Raw genomic sequence first — 22,052 nt, forward strand, 5'->3', positions numbered from 1 at the left:
TCACAGATCTGAGGACCTGGAGCTGTGGGGTACTAGGGTTTCACTGCACTGGCTCTGCCTTTGGGGCCCCTTTCACCAGTAGGACTAAGGCCCAGGAGGCAACGCCTGCCCAGAGTTGGCCATGTGCTGTGGAGTGGAGCCTGCAGTCCAGACCGAGTCACGGGGAGGCCAGGGTTCGGCTGAGCTAGTATTTGGATCTCAGTTCACTGGCAGCTGCTTAGGGAAAATAGATGTTTCAAACAGCTCGTCTACAATTGGTCCCGGGTGAGGAGCCTACGGGAAATGAGAGGAGGCTTTTAGGCCAAAAAGTATAAGAACAAAGGGAAGAAACAAGCCTATTTTGTGTATCAAGAAGCAATCTAGGGGACTTCCCTTGCGGTCCAGTGGTTCGATCCCTGGTCAGGGAACTAAGATCCCGCATGCTGCATGGCGTGGCCAGAAAAATTTTTTTAATTAAAAAAAAAGCAATCTGGAGTCAGTCCAACACTGTTCTTCTCTGGGTCTTCTTCCTCATAGGTAAAGGAAGCAGGCTGGATGGATTAAATCTACTTGTTTTCCTTCAAGATATTTCAAGGAACTGTAGAATATAGGGCAAGTGTATAAGAAATTTATAACCTTTTATTTGGTTTAACTTTTAAAATTTTATTTCAAAAGCTCTAATAAAAGTCAGTGGACATACTTGTATATATGATAGAGCCCACCGATGTGTTTAAATTCTGCTGCCAGGTTAGCTCATTGGGAAGAAGATGTTTGAATAAACCCTTCCCTCCTGTCAGCGTAAATGAAGGTAGAAGGCTGTTGCAGAATAAACAGTTTGAAAGAGCAAGGCACTAAGCCCAGATTCAAAGAGATGGGGCTTAGCTGCTGCCGCTCAACAACGTGAGGAATGTGACCGTTCACATTTGCATGCATTTTTAAACCACCGCAACTTTGTAACTACTTATCTGTGTGAATCAGAATTCTCTCCTACTGTGCAACCAAATACAAGAATAAATTAGATCCTGTGCTTGGTGAAAGGGCGGCTGTCATATACAACGCTTGACTTAAAGTTGTTATATCCGTCAAATAGCTTCCTTGTTCTCATTGATTGATTTCATTAATAATTAACATTTCAACTTACAGGGAATTCCCCGGCGGTCCAGTGGTTAGGAATCCGTGCCTCCACTGCAAGGGCCACAGGTTCTATCCCTGGTCAGGGAACTAAGATCCCGCATGCCACGTGGCATGGCCAAAAAAATAAATAAATAAATTTATAAATGTATTCTAATTGCTCATAGTAAGATCTAATTTTTAAAAAGATTTGACTACTAAAAAGGTTTGGAAACCAATGGACTAAATAATCACCAAGGTTTTATTTTAGGACAGACCTCCACTTTGCGCCGCTCTAAATTCTCAGGAACTTCAGATCCTTTAGGACTTCGAGTCCAGTCTGCTCGCACCACAAACATTTCCCAGTGCACTGTGATCAAACACTCCTCACACCCCTTGGTGCTCAAGAGCTTGGGAGCTCCGTGGACAGGGGGGTGCTGGCCTCGTCACCCGTTTCCCTCATGCCAGAACGGGATAAGCCTTCCAAACTTTTGCTGAACACCTAATCCTGGGTACGTGTGTGTGGGTACCATTCCTCTTTTTGCTGCCCCTGCAGAGGCAACTGTGTCTATACTGGGAATGACCCAGGTTAGCAGTGAAGAAACTGGGATGTGTGTTTCCAGTCTGCAATCATCAGTTGCTTGTAGCTTCAGGCTTGTGAAATGTCTCTCTTCCACAGTTTTCTCATTCTCGAGAAGGATGAAAACAACCTGTGCCGTTGACCTCGCAAGTTTGTTAAGACGATCAATGTTGTGCATGTAGCAGAACTCCTACAGTTTAATCATTCACACTTGAGCAGTTCTTATCCACTTTGCTTTTGTTTCAGCCAAAGGGGCTAGAAACTCCTCCAAGGGCAGGAGAGTTGATTCAGGTGCCAGGTCCAGTCTTGGGTTCACACGCAGGGCCCCCTCCAACTCACCGGGTCCTCTGGACTGCGTACCTCTTCAGGTGCCCAAACCCAGGTTCTGTTCCCCGCAGGTGAGCCGGCCCCATCCCCGCCGGCCCTCACACCCAAAGTCCTTCTGATCTTCCAGTCCCGTCTTCACCCCGTCCACCCACTGCAGCAGGCCCGTTCCATGTCTACTGCCCCTGGGCGGTCCTGCCAAGTCATCCAGGACCAAGCTACTCCTGCTCCCTTGGCCTCCACTTGACCCTTGCTCCTGCTGGATTTCCCCCATCATTTCTCCACCCCTTAGTTTTCCCCGCCTGACCCTCGACAATCAGCTCACTGCCCACTCCTACACAGTTGACCTTTACTGGGTGTTTGGCCTCCCTATTGAACTGTGAGTATCATAGACCTGGAGGGGTACAACCACGTCAGCTGCTGATGAGCTTGACCGCCAAGGGGGTGCATTTAGGGGCCCAGTGAAGGGCAGAGCCTTTTCTCCCAGCTGGCTCTATATTCATGCTCCAGAGTGTGAGTTTCTGTCCCCTCATCCATGTCACCATTGCACAGCCCCTGAAGGAGAGGAGGCAGACAGGACCTGCTAGACTGCCCCCCGCTTCTCTGGCCCAGGGATGGGGGAGGGTAGGAGGTATGCCATCGCTCTCTCTCCTCCAGCTCCGTGTACCCCGCCATTTGAACCCTCGCTCCGTGGCTTTCCTCAGCCTGGCATCACCTGTCCCTCTCGCTCAGATCTGGTGGCTCATAAAGAACAAGTAGATTTGGGGCCCCGATGCAACCTTTTAATTCCAAGCAGAGTGCCCCTCCCCCAGCATCATCACACACACACACGGCGGAAAGGGATGGCGGGGTCTGGGCAGGAACAAAACCCAGACCCCGGCCAAAATATATATATATAATTATATACACGTGTATTTGGAGAGAAGAAAAGCTGGGAGCGTGATTAAGGTAGGGCAGAGAGTTAGGTGAGGAAAGCAGCTGGGGGGTGCCCCAATAAATTACATTCTTTAGAGAGCATGGTGGGGGATGCAGGGGTGTGGGTGGGACCTGGTAGCCAGGACTCTCAGCCTGGCTCCTCATCCCGTCCAGGGGAGCCCAAAGGCCTGGGCTCTGCCCGGGCCCTGGATGCTAGAAGGTAGCATTCTAGCCGACTCAGCCTGAAGGCTGATGTTGGGCTGGGGGTCTGTATAGGCGACATCTCCACTCTAAGCCGAGGCTTCTAGGGAAGCCTCAGGGCTGGAGCAAGAGGCTTTGAAGCTTGGGGGTCACAAGGAGAGGACAGGGTGAGCTAGAGGGCTGGGTGGCCTCCCTGCTGGAGGCTGAGCGGCGGGAGGCCCAGGTGCAGGGGAACCCGTCCCAGGTGAGCTGCGGAGGAGTGCTTGGGTGCACAGGGTCCTGGGCGCTCTCTGCCTGCGTGGCTGCTTCCCACCCTCACGTGCCTCCTACCAGGCCCGAGGGTTCTTCCCACCCATTGGTCGGGACAGCAGACAGGCCTGACCATTAAGTGTCATGTTCGTATCTCGTCACTCTCTTCTGGGGACCTTCACACGGGGGTGGGGGCAGGGAGAGGGTGCAGACACTATCTCTGCGTGTGCTGGAGTGCACGCTGGGTTTGCCCTGTGCAGCGAGGACCAGGGATGAGAGAAGGGGCCCCCACCCCTAGCTCATCATGGGGAAGGAGGTCCATGTCCCCAAGCCCCAGCACTGCAGAGGCCTCGCTCTCCCTCGACCTCGGCAACGGAGCCAACCCCACCTCTGCCCCACCACCCTGCTCCCCCCAGAGATGATGCTTTGGGGTCTAGTGACCCCAGCTCCAGAGCCCTGAAGCAGCAAGGGTGAGGGTCAGTCACAGAGCAGGTGGGGGCCATCAGAAGAGAGAGGCCTTTTTCTTGAGTTCGTTTCGCTTCCACAGAGCCAGCTTGCCAAACTCTTCGGGAGACATAGAAAAGACCCTTGAGAAGTCCTCTGCTGACAGGTGCCTCTGCAGGGGGACACACAGCGGCAGTGTAGGGACAGGAGGCACAGGGTGGGGCTGGGCCACCTTCCCCCACACCGGGCAGGGGACGCTGCCCCGTCAGTAGCCCGTCACCCGCCCAGCACATTCTCCCTGCGTACCTCAAGCCTCATCCTATCCACACCTGGAGGCAACTTGGTTCGCCCCCTGTTGGTCACCACCAGCATTTCGTAAGGATAGATCTGGCGGGGAGGGGAGGCGGGCAGTAAGTATCAGGCTCTTCGAGGTCCCTGTCAGCATAACCCCCTCCATTCCCCAGGCCCCCTTATCAGCCTGCAGGGGCCATGGGGGCTCATGCCATCTTGCCATCCAACTCCCCCAACTTCCGTGCTGCCCCTCCCATCATCAGCCAGGAGGACCCCTCAGTGCATTCACTTCCCTGGCTTCTCCCCAAGCTGGCCAGCCCCCGATAGAGACGGTTCTGTCCCCTGCCCACCATCCCCTGCCTCTGCCCCTGCCCCTCACCTTCTGCTCCAGCACACAGGGAAGGGAGATCCCCCGGTCCATCCTCCCCCTCTGGCCCTCTCCGTTCTGGGGAGACCAAAGCCGCAGTGAGCCAGAGTGGGGCAGGGAGGCCTCCCCAGCCTTACCCTAGGCTTCTTATGTCCTCACCAGGTGGCTCCGTAGCCCCGCACCCCTCCCCCAACGCTGACAGTCCCCCTTCCGTCCGTGGCTTCCGCGCTCCACGTGTCTCCCTCCAGAAGGCACTCACCTGCAGGCCTGTGGGAGAGAAGAGCCATTGTTCAGAGGCAGCTCTGAGGTCAGCAGGCTTCCAAACCCGCCAGCTCAGCCTCCCCGACCTCCAGCCAGAGCCCTGCCCACATCGCAGACACGGGCTGCTCCAGGGGCCTCTTGAGCCCCTTTCCCAGCATCAGGTCGGCCCTGCCTCTCACCTGGGCTTTCGGTCTCACTCCCGGATGGGCTGAAGTCTGTGGACTGAAGCTGGAAAGGACACGAAGGAATCAGAGGAAGCTGGAGCGTTCCACATTGTCTCCCTTCACTGTAAGGGTCTGGCCGCCCCCCCTGGGTGCCCACGTAGCTCAGTCCCTCACGGGCCCCACATGCACACTCTTCTCACGAGGCCTGTGACCTCCGTCCTGGGACCTTACCCGGCTCAGGGTGGTCCTGCCGTAGGCGGGGAGGGAAGAAGACTTCGATGTTCCCACGTGCAAGGCTGGAAGAGAGTAGGAGGCCCTGTCTCAGACCCTTTGGCCTGCCAGTCATTCCAGAGGGTCATTCCCTGGCCTTCCCTGCCAGGAGCAGGGCAGTGGAGGGGGGACTTGGGGGAAGCCGGTGGGCCTCTGTTGGCTTCCAGCTCCTGCCCGTAACCTTCAGCAGGTGACATTGTGCTGGCAGCTCTGAACTATCCCTAATGCCTCCCCTCTCTCTAACAGACGTGCACAAAATAGACATTTGGGCCAAATGTCCGAGTGTTCAAATTGATAGTCAGCCAGTGATAGTCAGATGAGGAGGCTTACCATCATAAAATGAACCTCTGGAATATGAAAATAAATCTAAAATTTAGTCGAAACAATCGAATTATTACAATTTTATGTTTAGCAATGTTGGTAATCAAATTTCAAATGCTTGATGTTATAAAACAGAAGCTGCAGTTTTCCCAGCACCTTCAGCTGCTAGATGGTACTGCAGTCGCTGGACTTGACATTCGCATGACCGGATGTCACTTTCAACTCGACGTCCAATAATATCACTAAGCTTTCAAGCACTGCAGATTATAATTCAAGAAAATTGGTTTTCGGTAACAGGTTTTCCTAGAAGGATTCTTAGTTTGCACTAATCTCAAAATTCCTGCATCTCCAATGACTAGAAATTGTTTTGACCAGCATTTTTGTGTGTGAAGGTTTAGCCTGGACAGACTCCAAAGTATAAGGAAGAATTGTTTTCTTCAAACGTTTTAATAAAATATGTTATTTGGAAGTTTGGTGAGAACAAAATGTGTTTTGGGGACCCTCGTGTTTTTTTTTTCCTTAATGCTTCTTATTTTTGTGTAGAGAATTGTCTACTTTCACGGCCCTCATTGTTGAAGCGCTTCTCTTTTGTGATAAGTACACACTTCTCCCTCAACTGACTGATAAGATTGTTTTTTTGAAAAATTTTTGGCCATGCTGCATGGCATCCCCAACCAGGAATTGAACCCGTGCCCCCTGCATTGGAAGCACGGAGTCTTCACTACTGGACCGCGAGGGAAGTCCCTAAAGTGTGTAAGATTTTCACTCTAATGACTTCTAGACTGCTTATTTACGTTTGAAAGTGACCGTTAATTTCAATGTTACCCTTAAGTCAGAATGACACGCCTGTCCGTAATTCTGAAATTGTTCAGGTTGATCAGCTATGAGAGTAACCTACGCAATCATACGACCGTTGATCCCATACAAGTTCAAGGATGCCAACAGTGACACTGAGGCAGACATTTCGCTACTCAACTTTGCAAGGCCAAATGCACATTAAAGAGCTCATTTTGCCTAACTAGCAAATCCTGGTGGAGCATGAAGACTGAATCCAACCTTCGGGGCATCTCTCTCTCTCTGCCTCCTTCTTCGGGCCTTAACTGTTTATTCCACATTCTCTAAAAAGACCTATTAGAAGCTCTTCCCACCCACAATGAAATATCATCCTGGTGAAATATCATTTCAATGACCCTATGGATGTCCCAGCCATATACGAGCCTTAACGGTTCCTTGAGTCCCCCAGGCCAGTGGCTTTCACCTCCACTCTACAGCATGCAACCCCTTCCGGTGGCCAGCCCCTGGATCTTGTCGTCCACAACCGCTTCGCTTTGACACTGAAGCCTGGGTATCACACTTTGCGGGCACAGCGCCCTTTTTTTTTTTTTTTACGGTAAGCGGGCCTCTCACTGTTGTGGCCTCTCCTGTTGCAGAGCACAGGCTCCGGACGCGCAGGCTCAGCGGCCGTGGCTCACGGGCCCAGCCGCTCCGCGGCATGTGGGATCTTCCCGGACCGGGGCACGAACCCGCGTCCCCTGCATCGGCAGGCGGACTCTCAACCACTGCGCCACCAGGGAAGCCAACACAGCGCCCTTTTTTGTTCGCAGCTTTCCCTCAGCCACATTCCTGGCACATCTGCCGGTCAATATCATGGGGAACCTCCAGTGTCTTGATCCCCCACTTCCCCCTGACCTTTGACCCATAGGTGGGTACATAACCACTTTCACCCACACTCAGCAGCACCCAAACTCTAACCCTGCATCAGCCCAGGGCTCCCCTTTTGCCCACAGGTTATGGAGATGAAGCCCACAACGTGTACCTTAGCATCACTAGAGCCCCTACAGCCTCTCATCAGTTCCCTTTCCCAGCAGAAGCTGTTCCGAACCTTCACCGTTCTCACCAAGCCTCACCCTCCGTGTGCTCAGCAGACGACGTCAACTTCTCTCTCTTTTTTTTTTTGGCCTAGCCACGCAGCATGCAGGATCTTAGTTCTCCCCGACCAGGGATCGAACCCGTGCCCTCTACATTGGAAGCGCAGAGTCTTAACTACTGGACCGTCAGGGAAGTCCCTAAAGTGTATAAGATGTTCACTCCTAATGATTTCTAGATTGCCTTTTTATGTTTGAAAGTGACCGTTAATTTCAATGTTACCCTTACGTCTGAAGGACAGTTTGTCGAATTAAACAAAATGTGCTAATTCTGCTTTAGCTGATGCCATCCTTTGTCATCTCATCTTGTTCCATGACTGGTACTCTTGCCCTAAGGAGAGCGCCAGAGCCTTGAGCCAGCAACCGAAACTTCTATGTCTCTTATACCCACAGTAGCACAGCGCTGGGCGTGTGACAGACAGACTCAGCAGACTACTTGATTCTGGCCTCAGGGTCTGGCCAGGTGATTCTGAGCCCCCTTGGTGACACTCACAGGTATGGAAGGGTGTCCGGTCAGGCAGAGAGCGGGTTTTCCGTCGGATAGGCAGTGACTTTTCCATCTCTTCCTTCAAGATCATCTTTCCCAAGTTAGAAGTAACCTGGCAAGGAGAGAGGAAGATGGATCCAAGGCGTCGATACCTGTTTCTCATCCCCAAAAGGTTCAGAGTTGGGTCCATCCCAGGCAGAAGTGGGGACAGAGTTCCTGAGGGGCTGTGTGGTGCCTGGAGCCCATGGAGCCTGTCCTGGCCAGAAGCTCGGCCACATTGGGTCTGGCCACCCTCGAGAGCAAGGAGTCAGAGCCGCTCAGTGTAACTCTGCCCCAGGGGCTTCTGCAAACCAGGTCACAAGGCCCAGAGCACAGGCCCATGCCACCATCAGTGGCCTTTCCGTGACTCTCTACACCATCTCTCCTCCCCTGGAGGCCAGCAGCCTACTCTCTCCTTTCTCCTCGTCCCATGAACTACTCCGCCTGCTGAAGCTTGGCACTGGCGGGACCACCCCTTTCTGTGCTTTTGGCCCTAACAGTAAGCGGTGTCCCCCTAAAGCAACATGCAATCCTAGTGTCCCTTCAAAAGCGGCAGCCTGACATCCCGGCAAAGAAAGGGAATTCCTCACATGTTCTCACCAGGACGCTCTTCAGACATGTACCCATTTAGATCAGAATGGAACTTCTATCCCCAGGGTGGCCCAGGGATGCGGGTGGGGCAGCGCGATGCTACCTTACTGAGTTCCTCTCTCTGACGCTCCCTGAGAGCCTTCATCTCCTCCCCGGAGTCATCGTCGTCGTCCTCCTCCTCCTCCTCTGCCCCCCTCCTCGACGCCTTCCGCTTCCTCCACTCTGTCTCTGGGAAATACGGACCAAAGCGGGCACATCAGTCAATCAACCGCGCGCTCAACGAGCATCTGTCAGGGGCTGCTTTGTGCATGTCCCGGGGCTGCGACCTTGAAGGGAACACCGCAGATTATTATTATAAAATAAAAGCAACGTTTTCTAGCCTCGCGGTGAAGCTGGGTGGGCAACACACGCCCACACGACTGAAAGCGATTGGGGGCCAAGACCTCATCTCATTCCTCTTTCTCTTTCCAGAGCTCCCATCACAGAGCCTGGGACACAGTAGAAATTCGACAAATGTCTGTTGAGCGGCCAAAGAAATGAACGGAAAGCGGTTAAATGACTAACAAGCAGGGCCGCTTACGCCAAGAGCGATGGGGTTGCAGGGGACGGGGGAAGCAGGAGCCTGGAGGGTCCATGCAGGTCGGGGGGTGGGGGGTTCCTGGGGCTTCGGCAGGGCCTCTCTCGCCTACCCACAACGGCCAGCGACGGGGGGCATGGCCAGTAGTCTGTTTCGATCTTGGCTGGCTGGTTGGGGTCGGGAGGCTGCGCTGCAGGGAACTTGGACGACTCGATGATGAGGTCTTCAATGAGGTGCTTGCTCTGAGGGCTGCCTCCTGTGGACTCTGCGGGGGGAGGTCAAGGTCAGCCCGGGCACACCCTCCCCCCCGGAGGCCACCTCCCACCTTAGCCCCCCACTCCCTCCTCTCTCCCTCTTCACACCTGTGAGCTCCTGGGTGTAAAAGCAATGCACAAGGAAGAGCACAGGGCAGTGTACATGCTGTTATGAACATCTGTTTTCCCATCACCCCCCCACCCTCAGGACAGCCTCCCGGCACGTGGCGAAAAGGGGGCTCTGGTCGGTCAGGGGAACCCTCACCTCTCTGCTTGTAGATGGGTGGCTTCTTGTAGATGTTGGAATCTGGGCGGGTGGTCTCTGTGGAGAGGGAGCAAGAATGGATGAGAAGGAGGCTATGAGGATGGCGGGGAGGCTGGGTCAGAGGAGGGAATGGAGACATGGATTGGGAGAAGGCAGGAAACTCAGGGGCTCCTGCCGAGAGTCAAGACAGAACCAGAGATCCTGAAATTACCCCTCAGGGGTTGGGATTTTTGCACTTCTCTGTTTGGGTGGGAGGGAGGATGCAGCAGGGCCCACCACCTCTGGGAGCTCTGCCTGGGGTCCGGCATCTGGGGGTCTGGCCAGTTCTGTGGTGTGCATGTATTCCAGAGAGTGGGGGACTAAGAGTAAGGGGCTTGGGTTCCTGAAGGAAGAAAAGAGGACCTAGGGCAAGGATGCCGCCATGCTGACACCAAAACCTACCAGGATGGTGGAAATGGGGCAGGCTGGTCCGGGGCGTGCCAGTGGTTCTTGGGGCTGAAGCCTGAGAGAGGGTTCCAGGGGACCGGCTCTCCGCCCACACCTGCAGAGCAGAAGTACGGTTCACTGCAGCTCCCAGGTCCCCCGCCCCGCCCCCTCCACCATCTCCATCCTCCCACCCTAGCACACACACCCCCAACCCCAGGGCAGAGGAAGGCTATCCAAGGACTCGACCTGCTGATGCTGCCTGACCCAGGAGAAAGGATTAAAAGAGATCCTGGGTCAGACGTAGATGGACCCAGAGCTGGCCAGTGACAGGACAAGGTCCACTGATTCCATCACCCCCTAGGCTCTGCCAAGCCCAGTCTGGACGTGTGTGGGGAAGGGGGTTGAGCCCGGTCAGAGCAGGGCTGGGCAAGTGTCAGGTGCGGGGCAGACTCACCTCTGGGGATGGTGGGGGGGATGTGGATTTGGGTGACAGCGAGCGCTGTGAATGGAGAGGAGGCTGGTCAGAGCCACAAGGGTGGGATTAAACCCTTGTCCCTAGGACCCCAGGTGGGTCACTTCACCCCCCCACACACTCAACTCTGCAATTGCCCAGCCAATTTCTGGGCCACCTCTTCTCTCTTCGTCCTTGCCAGCTCCCAGGGCTGGCCCTCCGTCCTCTCTCTCCCTAGACAGGGTCCTACGTCTTTCCCTAGGACCCACGAAGAAGCAGAAGAAGTCGAGGATCTTGGAGCAGTGTGCATGTGCTCTGAGGGCCAGCTGGAGGGGCTCTGGCTCTGACCTCAGAGCCAATGAGCAACAGGGGGAAGGGACAAGACCCACAGCATCCAGGATGGAGTCCGGGCCCCTTGTCAGTCGTTTAAGTCTCCCCACAGCCTGGCCCCGTCTCTCTGCTCAGCCATGACACTGCCCCTTTCTCCAACACAGTGTACAAAGTACCTGTCCTCCGGTATCTCATGCATTTGACTCCCTGGTGAGGTGGACGGGTCAAAGTCTCACCTCTATTTTATAGGAAGGGAAACTGAGACCACACCGTCACACAGGTCACACTCAGCTAGGACTTCCGGCCTCCGAGCTCAGTGTTCCTGAGCGCTTTCCACAAATTTGCTCACTTTCCGCCCAGTCCCACCCCATTCCTACATGACCCCGCTCTGTGCTGCTACCATTCAAACACGGCCTCCCCTGCGCTCCCCCTGGAGCTAGCCTCCAGCCGCCAGCCCATCTCTGCCTGCTCTGCACAAATACCCAGGTCACCAACTGACTGGTGATTCCTGTGCACAGGTCCCCTTCTTGTTTTGAAGTCTGGCCTCCAGGAAAGAAAGCATGAGAGGGATTCTGCCTCCCACCCAGTGTGGCTGGGTGAGCCCTTCCCCCAAGTCCTGTCCAAGAGGAACCTCCCACCCTTTACCTCCCGGCTTCTGGGCAGCTCCACGTGTTCCAGCAGAGAATAGGTAAAGTGGGGCTCGTAGATCATGAGGTCAGGCCTCTCGATGTCCAGGATGGCCTTGTCCTTGGGGATGGCAGCCAAGTCCTTGTAGCCCATCACTTGATTGTCCATCTTGGCCTGAAGGGAAATGGTACACATGGAACAGAGGTGTCAAAAGCCTCCCTTAGAATACTGGCCCTACAAGCCAGACCTGCAATTTATTAGGAAGAAGATGGGCGGCCGTTTTAGATGTCAGCTCCTGTAAGTTAATATTTCTATTATTGTCATTTAAAAGGTTTAGAGTGTCACCTTAAAACAATGATAGTCCTTCACCTAGCCCTTTGGGTACAACGAGACAGTACCAGACCAGCAGGAGGGGGTGTGCAGAACCTTCTCTGGGTCTGGGGTTCTCTCTGCCTGCCAGCCCTGGCAGGACCATCATCATTTGAGTGAAGCTGCCCGGCGGCCGGCGTGCGCCCCACCCCTCCCTCCTCCCAGCCTGAGGGTGCTGGTGGCCAAGAGGTACTCACCACGATGCTGGAGGGAGAGCCCGGAACACTGGAGCCTCGGGAGGAGCTGACGCTCCCAGGGGAGGTAAGTGGTTGCTGGGGAGAGCGAGAAGGCGGGCGGGTGGGAATGTGTGTGGGTGCCAGGGCCGGGCCGGAGGGAGGGGGCTGGGGCAGGGGAGGGCTTCTGTAGGCCTCTGGGGCCCCGGGGTGCGGCGCCGCGGGCAACCACCAGGTGGCATCCTCGACTCCCGACCTGACCCTCCGCGGGGAGCCTGGCCCCCACCGCGTGCCCCCGGCACCCCACTGCCCCGGCGTGGGTGTAGCCCCGCGCACCTTCTGCAGCCGTTCCATGCAGCAGGGAGCTGGCCGGCCGGATCACTCGCAGAGCCCTGTGCGCGAGGGGAGACGACAGGGCGTCAGGCTCTATCCGGCTCCTGGGCGCTGCGCGCTCGGGGCCGCGAGAGCAGAAAGGGTGCTCCCCCGGGCTGTGGCGTCCTCATCCCTCGGTGACTCTCCAGGCTGCTGGCCGAGTGCAGGGCCTGGAAGGGGAGGGAGAACGTGCCAGCCGGGGCTGTCGAGCCCCGCGATCTCAGAGGGCGGGGACGAGGGCAGCCCCCTCTGGCCCCGCGTGTCTCCCGGGAGCGGGGCTCCGGCTTTCCGTTCGCTCAGCCTCGGGGACCGGAGATCGCATGTGGCCCGCGGCGAGACGGGAAGGTGGACCGGCTGCACTAGTTTTTGAGCCATTGTTCTCTGGCTGGAAAGGAAATGACGGCAGGGCTCAGCCGTTCCCGGGGCAGCCTACACATCCCTGCTTCCTCACACCTGCCCTGCCGGGGCTGCGGGTCAATTTCAGGCCCAGGTTCTCACTCGCCTCGGCCTCTGCCGTGGCCTTTCCCTGGCGCTGTGTTGGTGCCCTTGACCTCCTTCCCCTCAGTCTATGTCCACGGTGCCACACCGCTCTCATAGCCCAGAAAGGTTGAACACAGAGGGACTTAGTAACACTATGAGACGTTAATAGGGGGAGGGGAGGACAGAGCGAAGGCGTTTTGGTGGGAAGCGCTCAGGTCATTGGCTGGGGGCTGCCGCTCTCCCAGTGGAGAAGGGAGGGGGCGGCTGGAGGGAGCCACACCCCCATGTGCCTGTCCCTGTACAGCAGGCAATCCCACTTGCAGGCATCTGGTAAAACACCTTGGGGGCCAAGGCCACGTCCCAGCTCCCCACCATCTCGGAGTCCTCGAGCTGAGGCTGCCCTCTGAAGGGCTACTTTGCTGCAAGTCAGGGCCCCCCAGTTCAGCAGGAAGGCCTCCAGGCTGGCACTGCCCTCTCTTGGTTCCTAAGAAGTTGAGTCCTGTCTGCAGCAGTAGAGTAGGAGTTCCCTGGGGCCACAGCCCAGGTCTCCTTCCTCAGTAACTCCCTTAGCAACCCTCCCATCCTCCCCACACACCCCTGGACCAGACACATAATAACCATTCAGTGGGACTTCCCTGGTGGCGCAGTGGTTAAGAATCCATCTGCCAATGCAGGGGACACGGGTTTGAGCCCTGGTCCGGGAAGATCCCACGTGCCGCAGAGCAGCTAAGCCCGTGTGCCCCAACTACTGTAGCCTGCGCACCTAGAGCCCGTGCTCCACAAGAAGAGAAGCCACAGCAATGAGAAGCCCGCGCACCGCAACGAAGAGTAGCCCCCGCTCGCCACAACTAGAGAAAGCCAGCGTGCAGCCACGAAGGCCTAACGCAGCCAAAAATAAATAAATAAAATAAATAAATTTATATAAATAAATAAAAATAACCATTCAATGAACGCCTGGCTGAGTTTCTGACGTGATGGTGGCAGTGGAACTGTCTTCCAACGGCTGGCAGTAAGCCATAGAGTGAAGAGAGCTGATGACTACAGAACGTACAGGAAAGAGGCAGCAATAATGTAGTGGTTAAGAGCATGGACTCTGGACGGGAATGCCTGGGGAGAGGAGACTCTGCTACTCAGAAGCTGTGTGACCCTGGGCAAGTTACCCTCTTTGTGCCTCACGTTCTCATCCACAAAATGGAAGGTGGTAATAGTACCTGTGTCATAGGGTTGCTCTGACTATTAGGTAGGTTACAACATGTGAAGCGTTTAAAACATAGATTTTACGTAGAGCGTTTATTATTTCTATCTCCCTGAGGACTGATAACCTTAGATGGCTTTCTGTAGCCACTCTGCCACAGAAGGTCATGAAAGACTTGAGGTCATCGGTGCTCCCACTTTTATCACCTGTTACTTTGTATCAGGCCGCTTTTCTGCTGTGTCTCCACCACCTACTTGCTGCACCAGCAGCCCTTATTCCCACTGCCCTGCTTTTGCGCACGCTCTTGCGCTATTCTCATCTCCCAGATGCCACCCATCCTTTAAGGGCCATGCTAAACCCTCCTCCTCTTGGAGGCCTCCCCTGTTATTCTAGTCCGCATTGACAAACTCTTCTCTGAATTCCAGTGGGACTTAAAAAGAGAATCATATAACTTAGTCTTTGATTATGTTGCCTGACATGTTTTCTCGCTAACTAGAATGACTGCTAATTTCTACCACAATAATAATAGCTATCATGTTTTGAATGCTCATGCTGGGTACTTTGATAAGCACTTTACAAGGATTATTTTGTTTCATCCCCACAACAATCCTATTAAGGTAGACCTATTTTACAGATGCGGAAAACCGAGGCTCGGAGAGGTTAAAAACTTGTCCAGAGTCGTGGAGGTGACAGTGACTATGTCTTCAGCATTGGCATGTTTCGTAGTGCCTCCGTAGTACTGTGTCAGGTTCACTGTGGGGATAGACTAGCATTTGCCACAGTTCTCAAGTCTTTTTGGAATTCTAGAGCCAAGGCTTCTCCAAGACAAGACTCTGGCCATCAGAGTCACGCTGGTGACTAGGTGCCCATGGAAGGGCTCCATTCCAGAGCTTCATCCTTCTCTTGCTTTCTTAACACTCACTTTGTAATGCTTTTAACTAGATGTGTGAGGACTGGAATAAACTCGAGCACATACTCAAAGAGCTGTTAGCTCCCTCTCACTCCTATTTCGTCTTTACTTTGTTAACAGACATTGTCAAACTAGCTATACACTGGCTTAGCCAAGAGGCAAACACTCATTTATCCACCCATATACATCCACCCGCCCACCCAGTCACGTATTGTTTTATCCATTCATTCACTACTTTCTGAGCACCTGTTCTGCAATGACCATGGAGCGTTGTGGTGTTGTGGAGAACAGAAAGATGAGTCAAAGGAGCTAAGCCGCCCCTCCAGAAATGAGGCCATATGTATAGATAACGCCCATGCAAAGCAGAAAATTATGTGTGCCTGATAAGATAGTATAAAGGGCTGTGAGAGGTCACAGGAGAGAGGAATCACTCCTGCTGGGGTGTCAAGAGGGGAAAATAAAAAGGTTTTCTTGGAGGAGGAAGTGTTTAAGGCAGGCCTTGAAACATGCCCGGTTTGGGATCATGCAAAAACTAAAAGAGGGATCCTTGAAAGAGACAGCAGCATGAGGGAAACTGGAGACACGGCGAAGCACTGGGTCTGTCTGGAGACAGCAAATACGGCTGAACCGTGGAGCTCATGAGGTTGAGACTGGTTTGCGGCAGGAGGTTGGGGGCCAGATTTGTAGATGCCTTGAACTTAGACTAGGGGATTCCGAATGTATTCTGTGGGCAACTAGGGCTATGGAATGCTTAGAAACATTTAAAACAAAGAAGTGACGGATCCAAGCAGTGCTTTGGGAAAATGAATCAGGCTGCAGGCTGGCAGATGGAACAGACAGGAAGAGGCGGTCCACAGAGAGACCAGCCAGGAAGTTACAGCAGTAGTTCAGGCAGGGGATTGTGAGGCTCTAGACTTGGGCCTGGAGCCCAAGATGGAAAGGGCCAAGTGGGAGGAATCCTAGAGGCAGAATGTGCAAAACAGAACTTGATCTGGAGACAGCGCCCCCGCCCCCACCCCTCACCGCTGGGGAGGAACAGGTAGCCATGACAGGAGAAGGGGAAGCAATGAGTTCACTTCTTGCCAGTTGAGGCTGAGGTGGGGGCAGTACCTGGCAACGGAAATTTGGGAGCCATTTGAGCTAGAGGTGGTAGTCTGCCCCATGAGGTTGCCAAGGGAGAAAGAAGGTCAAAACCCAGCATCCTGGGAAACGCTAGGGGACTCGAAGAAAAAGGGAGCTGGAGATGGCATGAAAGGGAGGGGGAAGACTAGATGGCCAGGTCCCCGAGGGGCTGGGAGTGTATCTAGTGATTCTTTGTATTTTTAGTAAAGGACCTACTACACAGTAAGCGTGCCAAAAACATTGAGAGAGAGTTGTGGGGAGGGATAGGGGGGTTGAGAAAGAATGTCATGAAGCCAGGAGTCCATCGCCCAGAGAAGGCAAGACATTCAGAAAGGAGTGACAGCTCGCCAGTTTGGATGTCAAGCCCTGGTGGCTTCTGAGAGCATCTGCAGAGGAATAGTGAGGCCTCCTTGTTAGGGATGGGGGTGGGGAGAGGTGGCCAGGGTGTACAGGCAGGGGGAGGGGTACTTCCAAGAAGTGTGACAGAAGGGCAGGAGGGGGTTAGGAGAGTTACTTTGCAGGAGGTGCGCTTGGCTGAAGGTTTTTTAGGAAAAGGGAGACCTGAACACGTTTGTAGGCAGTGGAGAGTGAAGAGTAGAAAAGAAATTGTGGCTGCAGGAGAGGGGGGGCACTTGAGGGAGGAAGGTCCCAGCAGGGGAAGGGGAGAGGGATTGGGTCCAGGCCCAAGTGAAGGACTACCTTTGGAAAGAAAGCCTGAGCTTCCCTGAAAGGAGAGGAAAGGGAAAGTTGGGTAACTGCAATCTAGGGGCCTTTGGAGCAGGCCGATTGGGAGGTTTCTATTTTCCCAGGAAAAGTGAGAGATAAGGTCATATACAGACCCTACAGGTGGGTTAGGCAGAGACTGAAGAGAGTAGAAAGGACTGGAACAGTCGGGGGGGGGGGGGGCGGTGGTGCGGGGGGGGGGGGGGCGGGGGGAAGAGTTTGGCACGGGGGAGGGGTGGAGAATGGAGAGCTTCTAAGTGTCCTGGAGCCTCAGGCTGAACCTGGAGGTGGTCCAGGCACCCTGCCCTCGAACACCAGTTGCGGGTGGGTACAGAGTGGGGTAATGACTGCCTCTCAGAGTGGTCACTGCCCAGGGAGGGAGAGGAGGGGTCCAAGATGAGCCAGGTCACAGGTTACAAGGTCTTGCACTGAGACCCCCACTCGCCTGTGCACGACCACTGTCCCACAGACACAGCCACTCGGAAAGACGATTCAGAATAATGATGTCCCTGCTCTGTCCCCTGCCCCTTCTTCTCCACAGCTGTCCACAGCCCCTTGCCCATCCCCTAGGCTGGGTCTCCTCGCCTTCTGCCCTGAGCCACATTCCATCAGGAACCTGCACACCAGTGCCTGGTGTGTTAGAAAGCACGCTGCGGAAATTGTTAATGTCTTACCCTTCCAGGGACATGGCATTTTAATTTGGGGCTAACCTTGAGGAGTGAAGGTCTTACTCGTTAAATATTAAGCCATCAGGGAAAATGTTTTGGGGTGGAGTAGGAGTGTGGGGTGGGGGGAGAGGGAGAGAGGGTGGGGAGGGGGAAAGGGGGGAGGGGAAAGAAAGGGAGAGACTGTTCTTGCCTTCTCCCAAATCACATCACGCCCCGCATAAGCTTACTCCACCCACTCGTAGCCCCTCCCCCAAAGCCAGTTTCCTCGCGCGTCCGCACCCGTGCACACCCCACGTTTCTGCATGTGCGCTCCCAGGCCCGGGCCGCCTCCCGTGGACAGACCGAGAGGGCAGACTGCAGCAGGAAGGGAGGGCGCAAAGGGAGGAAAGGGAAAGAGCTGCGGAGGAAGGCCAGCCCAGGTGGAGGAAGGGCCATCTCAGCTGCCCCGGCGGCGCCCAGTTCTTCCATCTCGGACCCACCCTACCCCAGCTGTGCAGCCGCGCCTTATCTGAGCCCCCAGCCGGGCCCCACCTCACACCGCCCGCCCCGTCTCCATGGCAACTGGAGCCGCTCGGCCCTGATGATAAGGCCCGCCCACCCATTCCCATGGGCGCCCGCTACAGGTAGGGGCTGAGCCGGCCTTGGTTCCCTCGACTTGTGGAAATGAAGGCTCAACCGGCAGAACCGCAGCCTGGTATCCTCTAGTCCAGCTTCCCGCCCTGTTCTAAACCAACCATCACTTGCTCTGGGCCAGGGACTTTCACCCATCCTCTCTAGCTTCACCAAAGCTCATGTCTCCCAATTAGGAGATGAAAATGTGGTTGAGAGATTGACCTGCCTCCCCCCATACCCCCCACGCCTCGGCCCGTTGAAGCCAACCTGGAATTCCTACCCAGGTCTGTCTCAGGTCAAAGCCAATGAATGCTCTTTTCAGTGGGTCCCCAAGGATCTCACTTTAATCTGAACTTGGGGTTTGGGGTCCCGTGTGCTAACCTTATACCGTGGAGCCACCAGAATCCTGCTTCGTTGAACTGGCCTGTGGACAAGAGCAGAGAGGCTGGGGGCCGCGGGCTCTGTGCCCTGGGGCAGGGACAAGCCGGGCTGGAGGCCGGCCTTGCAGATAGTAAACGAGTTGCGAAATGGCTGAGCTGGCCCAGTGGGCTGGGGGTCAGGTGGGCAAGCATTCCGCCGCTCTCCTTTTTCACCAGTTTCATTCAGAGTGTGCCTGCCTGCCTTGTGCCTCCGGGCCCCATCTCGCTGTTTCTGCTTTCCATTCCCTTTTTCTTTCCTTTCTTCATCTTTCTTCCCTCGGCTCTGCTTCCCTTTCACCCTCTCTCCCTCCCAGCCCCACCCCCGCAGTTACTGTGGCAACAACTCAATGCCAGAAATAAAGGCAGGATCCAGCTAGGTCACCAGTTCCCAAAACAGCATACCAGGGTGGAGAGGGGAAAGGTGGGTGGGAGCAGACCAGCCCAACAGGGGAGGCCCCCCGGCATGCCCTGAGGGTGGGGTCTGTGTCTGTGTGTGCGTGGGGAGGGGGCACCCACAATCGCCCCCAAAATCGCCCTGCTCCGGGCCGGTGGCTCATCAGAACATCTCTTAACCTCTGCCAAGCCTGCGCCTGCGCCTTTTCTAAGACTGATGAAGCTCCCACTCCCCTCCTCTCATTTTATCCTTCTCCTGCACCCCCATTTTTAAGCCCTGCTCTATCTGCTAGGACTAGAGTTGGGGTTCCTCGAATGCTAACCCTGAACAGCACCCCCTCTCGCACTCTGGGGAAGCATCAGGCAGGGGCAGGTGGGCCCAGAATCAGGGTCCCAGCCTGGGAACCCACCTGCTCAAGGCCCTGCTCCCCGTTTGCTTCTGATGACAGCAGGAGTGGGCCCGGGCGCCTCCTTCCTTCCTTCCTCCCCCCACACAAATATGCATCTCGTCACACAGTTTCTCTTAGCACTCTCGCTTGGGTTTCTGTATCCTCTCTCTACACACCCCTGAAGAAGGCCCTCTTTCTGTGTCCCCCCTCCCAGCCCCTTAGGTTTGCTTGGTCCTCAGCTTGTTCCTGCTCTGGTCTCTATTTACAGCTGGTCCTGTTGGCGGGTTGTGGTGTCACTTGTACCAGTTGATTGATAGGGCTGGGGGAGATGCAAGGGAGACTGCCTCCCAAATTCAGCTTTCTGAATCCTGGGGGCGTCCCTCTTCTGGTCGTTACACACACGCATGAGCTCTGAATGAGGAATTCCTCAGACCTGCACCCCCAGGTGGACAGGCTGGCCCCGGCGTTGGACATGTGGCCATAGCGAGGCCAGCAGCGCGGAGGCCAGCCTCCCCCGTGGGCACGGGCACCTCACCCACACATGCGGCCCCCGCCGAAACACGGTTGCAGAACGCACGCCCCCGCTCTCCCAGTGAGGCACCCCCCACGCTGACACGCGGTGCCTGTGACACCCACTCACGCCACCCACCGATCCTCCCCTTGGCTCCGGTTCTCCACGCTCACAGCCACCCACCCCACGTGCTGACACCCTGTCCCTGGCACAGAGCGCCCACTTACCCATCCCGTGGGCGCTTTCTGGGCCCCACCCCTTCCCAAAGCAAGACTGCCTGCCTTCTCCTACACCCGTCCCTGCTCCCCTGCCTCTCGCAACTCGGCAACCCAGTGCCCTGGGAAAGAACCACCAGGTGTGCCTGCCCGGGAAAGGGCGCCTGGCCTGCCAGGCCAAGGGAGGGGCAGAGCTAGCAAGGGGGCGCCTCGATCCTCGGAGGCCTGCGTGTCTGCTCGGCCCTCAGCCCCTGCAAGCACTTCAACAGCCGGCACCAGGAGAGCATCGTGGTCAGGCCTGTGGCCATGCCCTGCCACCCAGCCTCGTTCTGCATTTGGTCCTCACCCCAGCCTGGCCGGCTAAGGGCTAGCAGGAGGCTCCTCAGGCCCCTCCCCGCAAGGGGCCGTCCTCACACCAATGGCATTCAGGCCTCTGAGTGAACTGCTCCCCCCACAACAGGAGCATCTGTGGCACGGTGGCGGGAGCCGGCAACTCCCCCTTCCCTTCCACCACTCAGCAAAGACGGCCCAGCTCTCCAGCCCACTCGAGGCAGAGCCTCCACCCCCCAAGCACTTGGACTTCTGACCAGCACAGCTGGGGGAAGGGGTCCCCGGGTGGCAGCATGTGACACCCCAGCCCCTCTTCCCCGAATCGGAAGGAGGTTGGGTCAGATCAAACCCAGCTAGTCCCAGGGTCCGGCCCATTCTCCCACTGAACAAGGGGCCATAGCTGACACCCCCACCCCCACCCCGGGATCCCTGCCACCACCCAGAGCCTCACTTCTAGGAAGGTGTTGTGGCCAAAGTGCCCACAGAGGGGAAGAGAGGTGGGAGACCCTGCCACCTACCTCTTCCCGGACAGGGTGGCCCAGATGCTCTGAGGCCCCGGGGTGGGGGCGGGGACAGGCGCAGATCCCGGGGCTGCGGCTTTTCCTGAAAGCCCAGGTAACAGGCGGCTCTTCCAGGAGCCCGGCGTGCTTTCCCAGAGCACAAATAACCAGAAAAAAGCTGGCTTGCGGTGGGTGAGTGGGTGGGCAGCCGGCGAAGGAGGGGACTTACCCTTCTAGGCCCCCACCCCCTCGCCGCCACCCTGCTTCTCCGCCAGCCTGGCGCGCAATCCCCGGGCCGGGTGTGTGCGCCGGTGGGCAGGCCAGGCGGGGCGGGCGGGCGGCCAGGTGGGCGGGCCGCTGGCTCCCACCCACCCCTGCACCCTCCCCACCTCCAGCTGATAGCGTGTGGCCACTGGCCTGCGGGTGTGTGTTTGTGTGTCTGCTCTTCCACCTCGCTTGCTGCAGCTCAATCCGTTTCAAACAAGAGGACCATTAACTGGGCATCATGACGAAGCAGAATCGGAAGCAGACTCTTGGCCAGCCGCTGGCCTTTTTCCCTTTCCCACACCCACCCCCAGCCCTGCAACACACGCTCACACACACAGCCCCTCCAGCCTCCTCAACAGCCAGAGTTTGAGTCAGGGGGAAGGGGCTCTACTGATAACAGAGGGGTGACAACACCCGCTTTCCCCAAGCACCTCTATCTCCCACTCATCACCTACCAGCACCACAGAGGCCGCTGGGGTCCCTGCCTCCCTGGGGTGCTACAGCGCATAGATGGTGAGGGGCAGGGGTGTGGGCTAGATGCCAGAATTGGTTACCCAAGGATTAACCCTCTCCTGGGGAGTACAGAATGGGAGGATTCGAGAAACCAGGTGCTCAGCACAAGAGACCGGGTTGGCCCTTGGGTAACTCAAATCCCCCGGGGACAGAGCACAGTGGTGGTGAGTGGGAAGGACCCCAATCTCTCTCCAAGGCGGGGTCTTCAAGAGAAGTTCTCACCAGGTGATGTCCAGGTCCCAGCACTGAACTACAGGAATGTCTCTGGGAAAACCTCCACGACTCCAGGCCCCTGTCATTGGCCTTTTCGTTCCCTCTGGGCTTAGAGCAGAGCCTGGTTCATTTGTGACCCCCGGGAGCAGGGGAGGGAGCCCGGCCAGCTGACCCTGGCCCCAGCACGGCCTCCCCTCCACCTCTGTGCAGACTTGCCTACCTAGGCAGCC

The 22,052-nt window shown here is 56.1% G+C and overlaps 1 protein-coding gene across 4 annotated transcripts; it reads right to left on the reverse strand.

Annotated features, from left to right (window-relative positions):
* Positions 1-2,761: 2,761 nt before the first annotated feature.
* Positions 2,762-21,110, reverse strand: DMTN (dematin actin binding protein). Of its 4 annotated transcripts, XM_019936322.3 has the most exons (16): positions 20,848-21,108; positions 12,327-12,532; positions 12,015-12,089; positions 11,467-11,622; positions 10,495-10,539; positions 10,056-10,155; positions 9,615-9,671; positions 9,208-9,360; positions 8,622-8,746; positions 7,895-8,000; positions 5,117-5,181; positions 4,901-4,949; positions 4,720-4,727; positions 4,473-4,538; positions 4,109-4,189; positions 2,762-3,974 (listed from the first exon to the last, which is right to left on the reverse strand). In XM_019936322.3, the coding sequence occupies exons 2-16, from the start codon at positions 12,342-12,344 to the stop codon at positions 3,861-3,863; spliced, it is 1,218 nt and encodes a 405-aa protein (XP_019791881.1). In that variant the 5' UTR covers positions 12,345-12,532; positions 20,848-21,108; the 3' UTR covers positions 2,762-3,860. The 4 variants fall into 4 exon arrangements, 1 of the variants encoding a protein (XP_019791881.1); XR_012332410.1 differs by lacking the exon at positions 2,762-3,974 and having other exon boundaries at positions 4,473-4,727; positions 12,327-12,382; positions 20,848-21,110; XR_012332409.1 differs by lacking the exons at positions 2,762-3,974; positions 20,848-21,108 and adding an exon at positions 18,454-18,663 and having other exon boundaries at positions 4,473-4,727.
* Between the last annotated feature and the right edge of the window lie 942 nt (positions 21,111-22,052).

Source organism: Tursiops truncatus, chromosome 6 (assembly GCF_011762595.2).
Source record: "Tursiops truncatus isolate mTurTru1 chromosome 6, mTurTru1.mat.Y, whole genome shotgun sequence".
NCBI lineage: Eukaryota > Metazoa > Chordata > Mammalia > Artiodactyla > Delphinidae > Tursiops > Tursiops truncatus.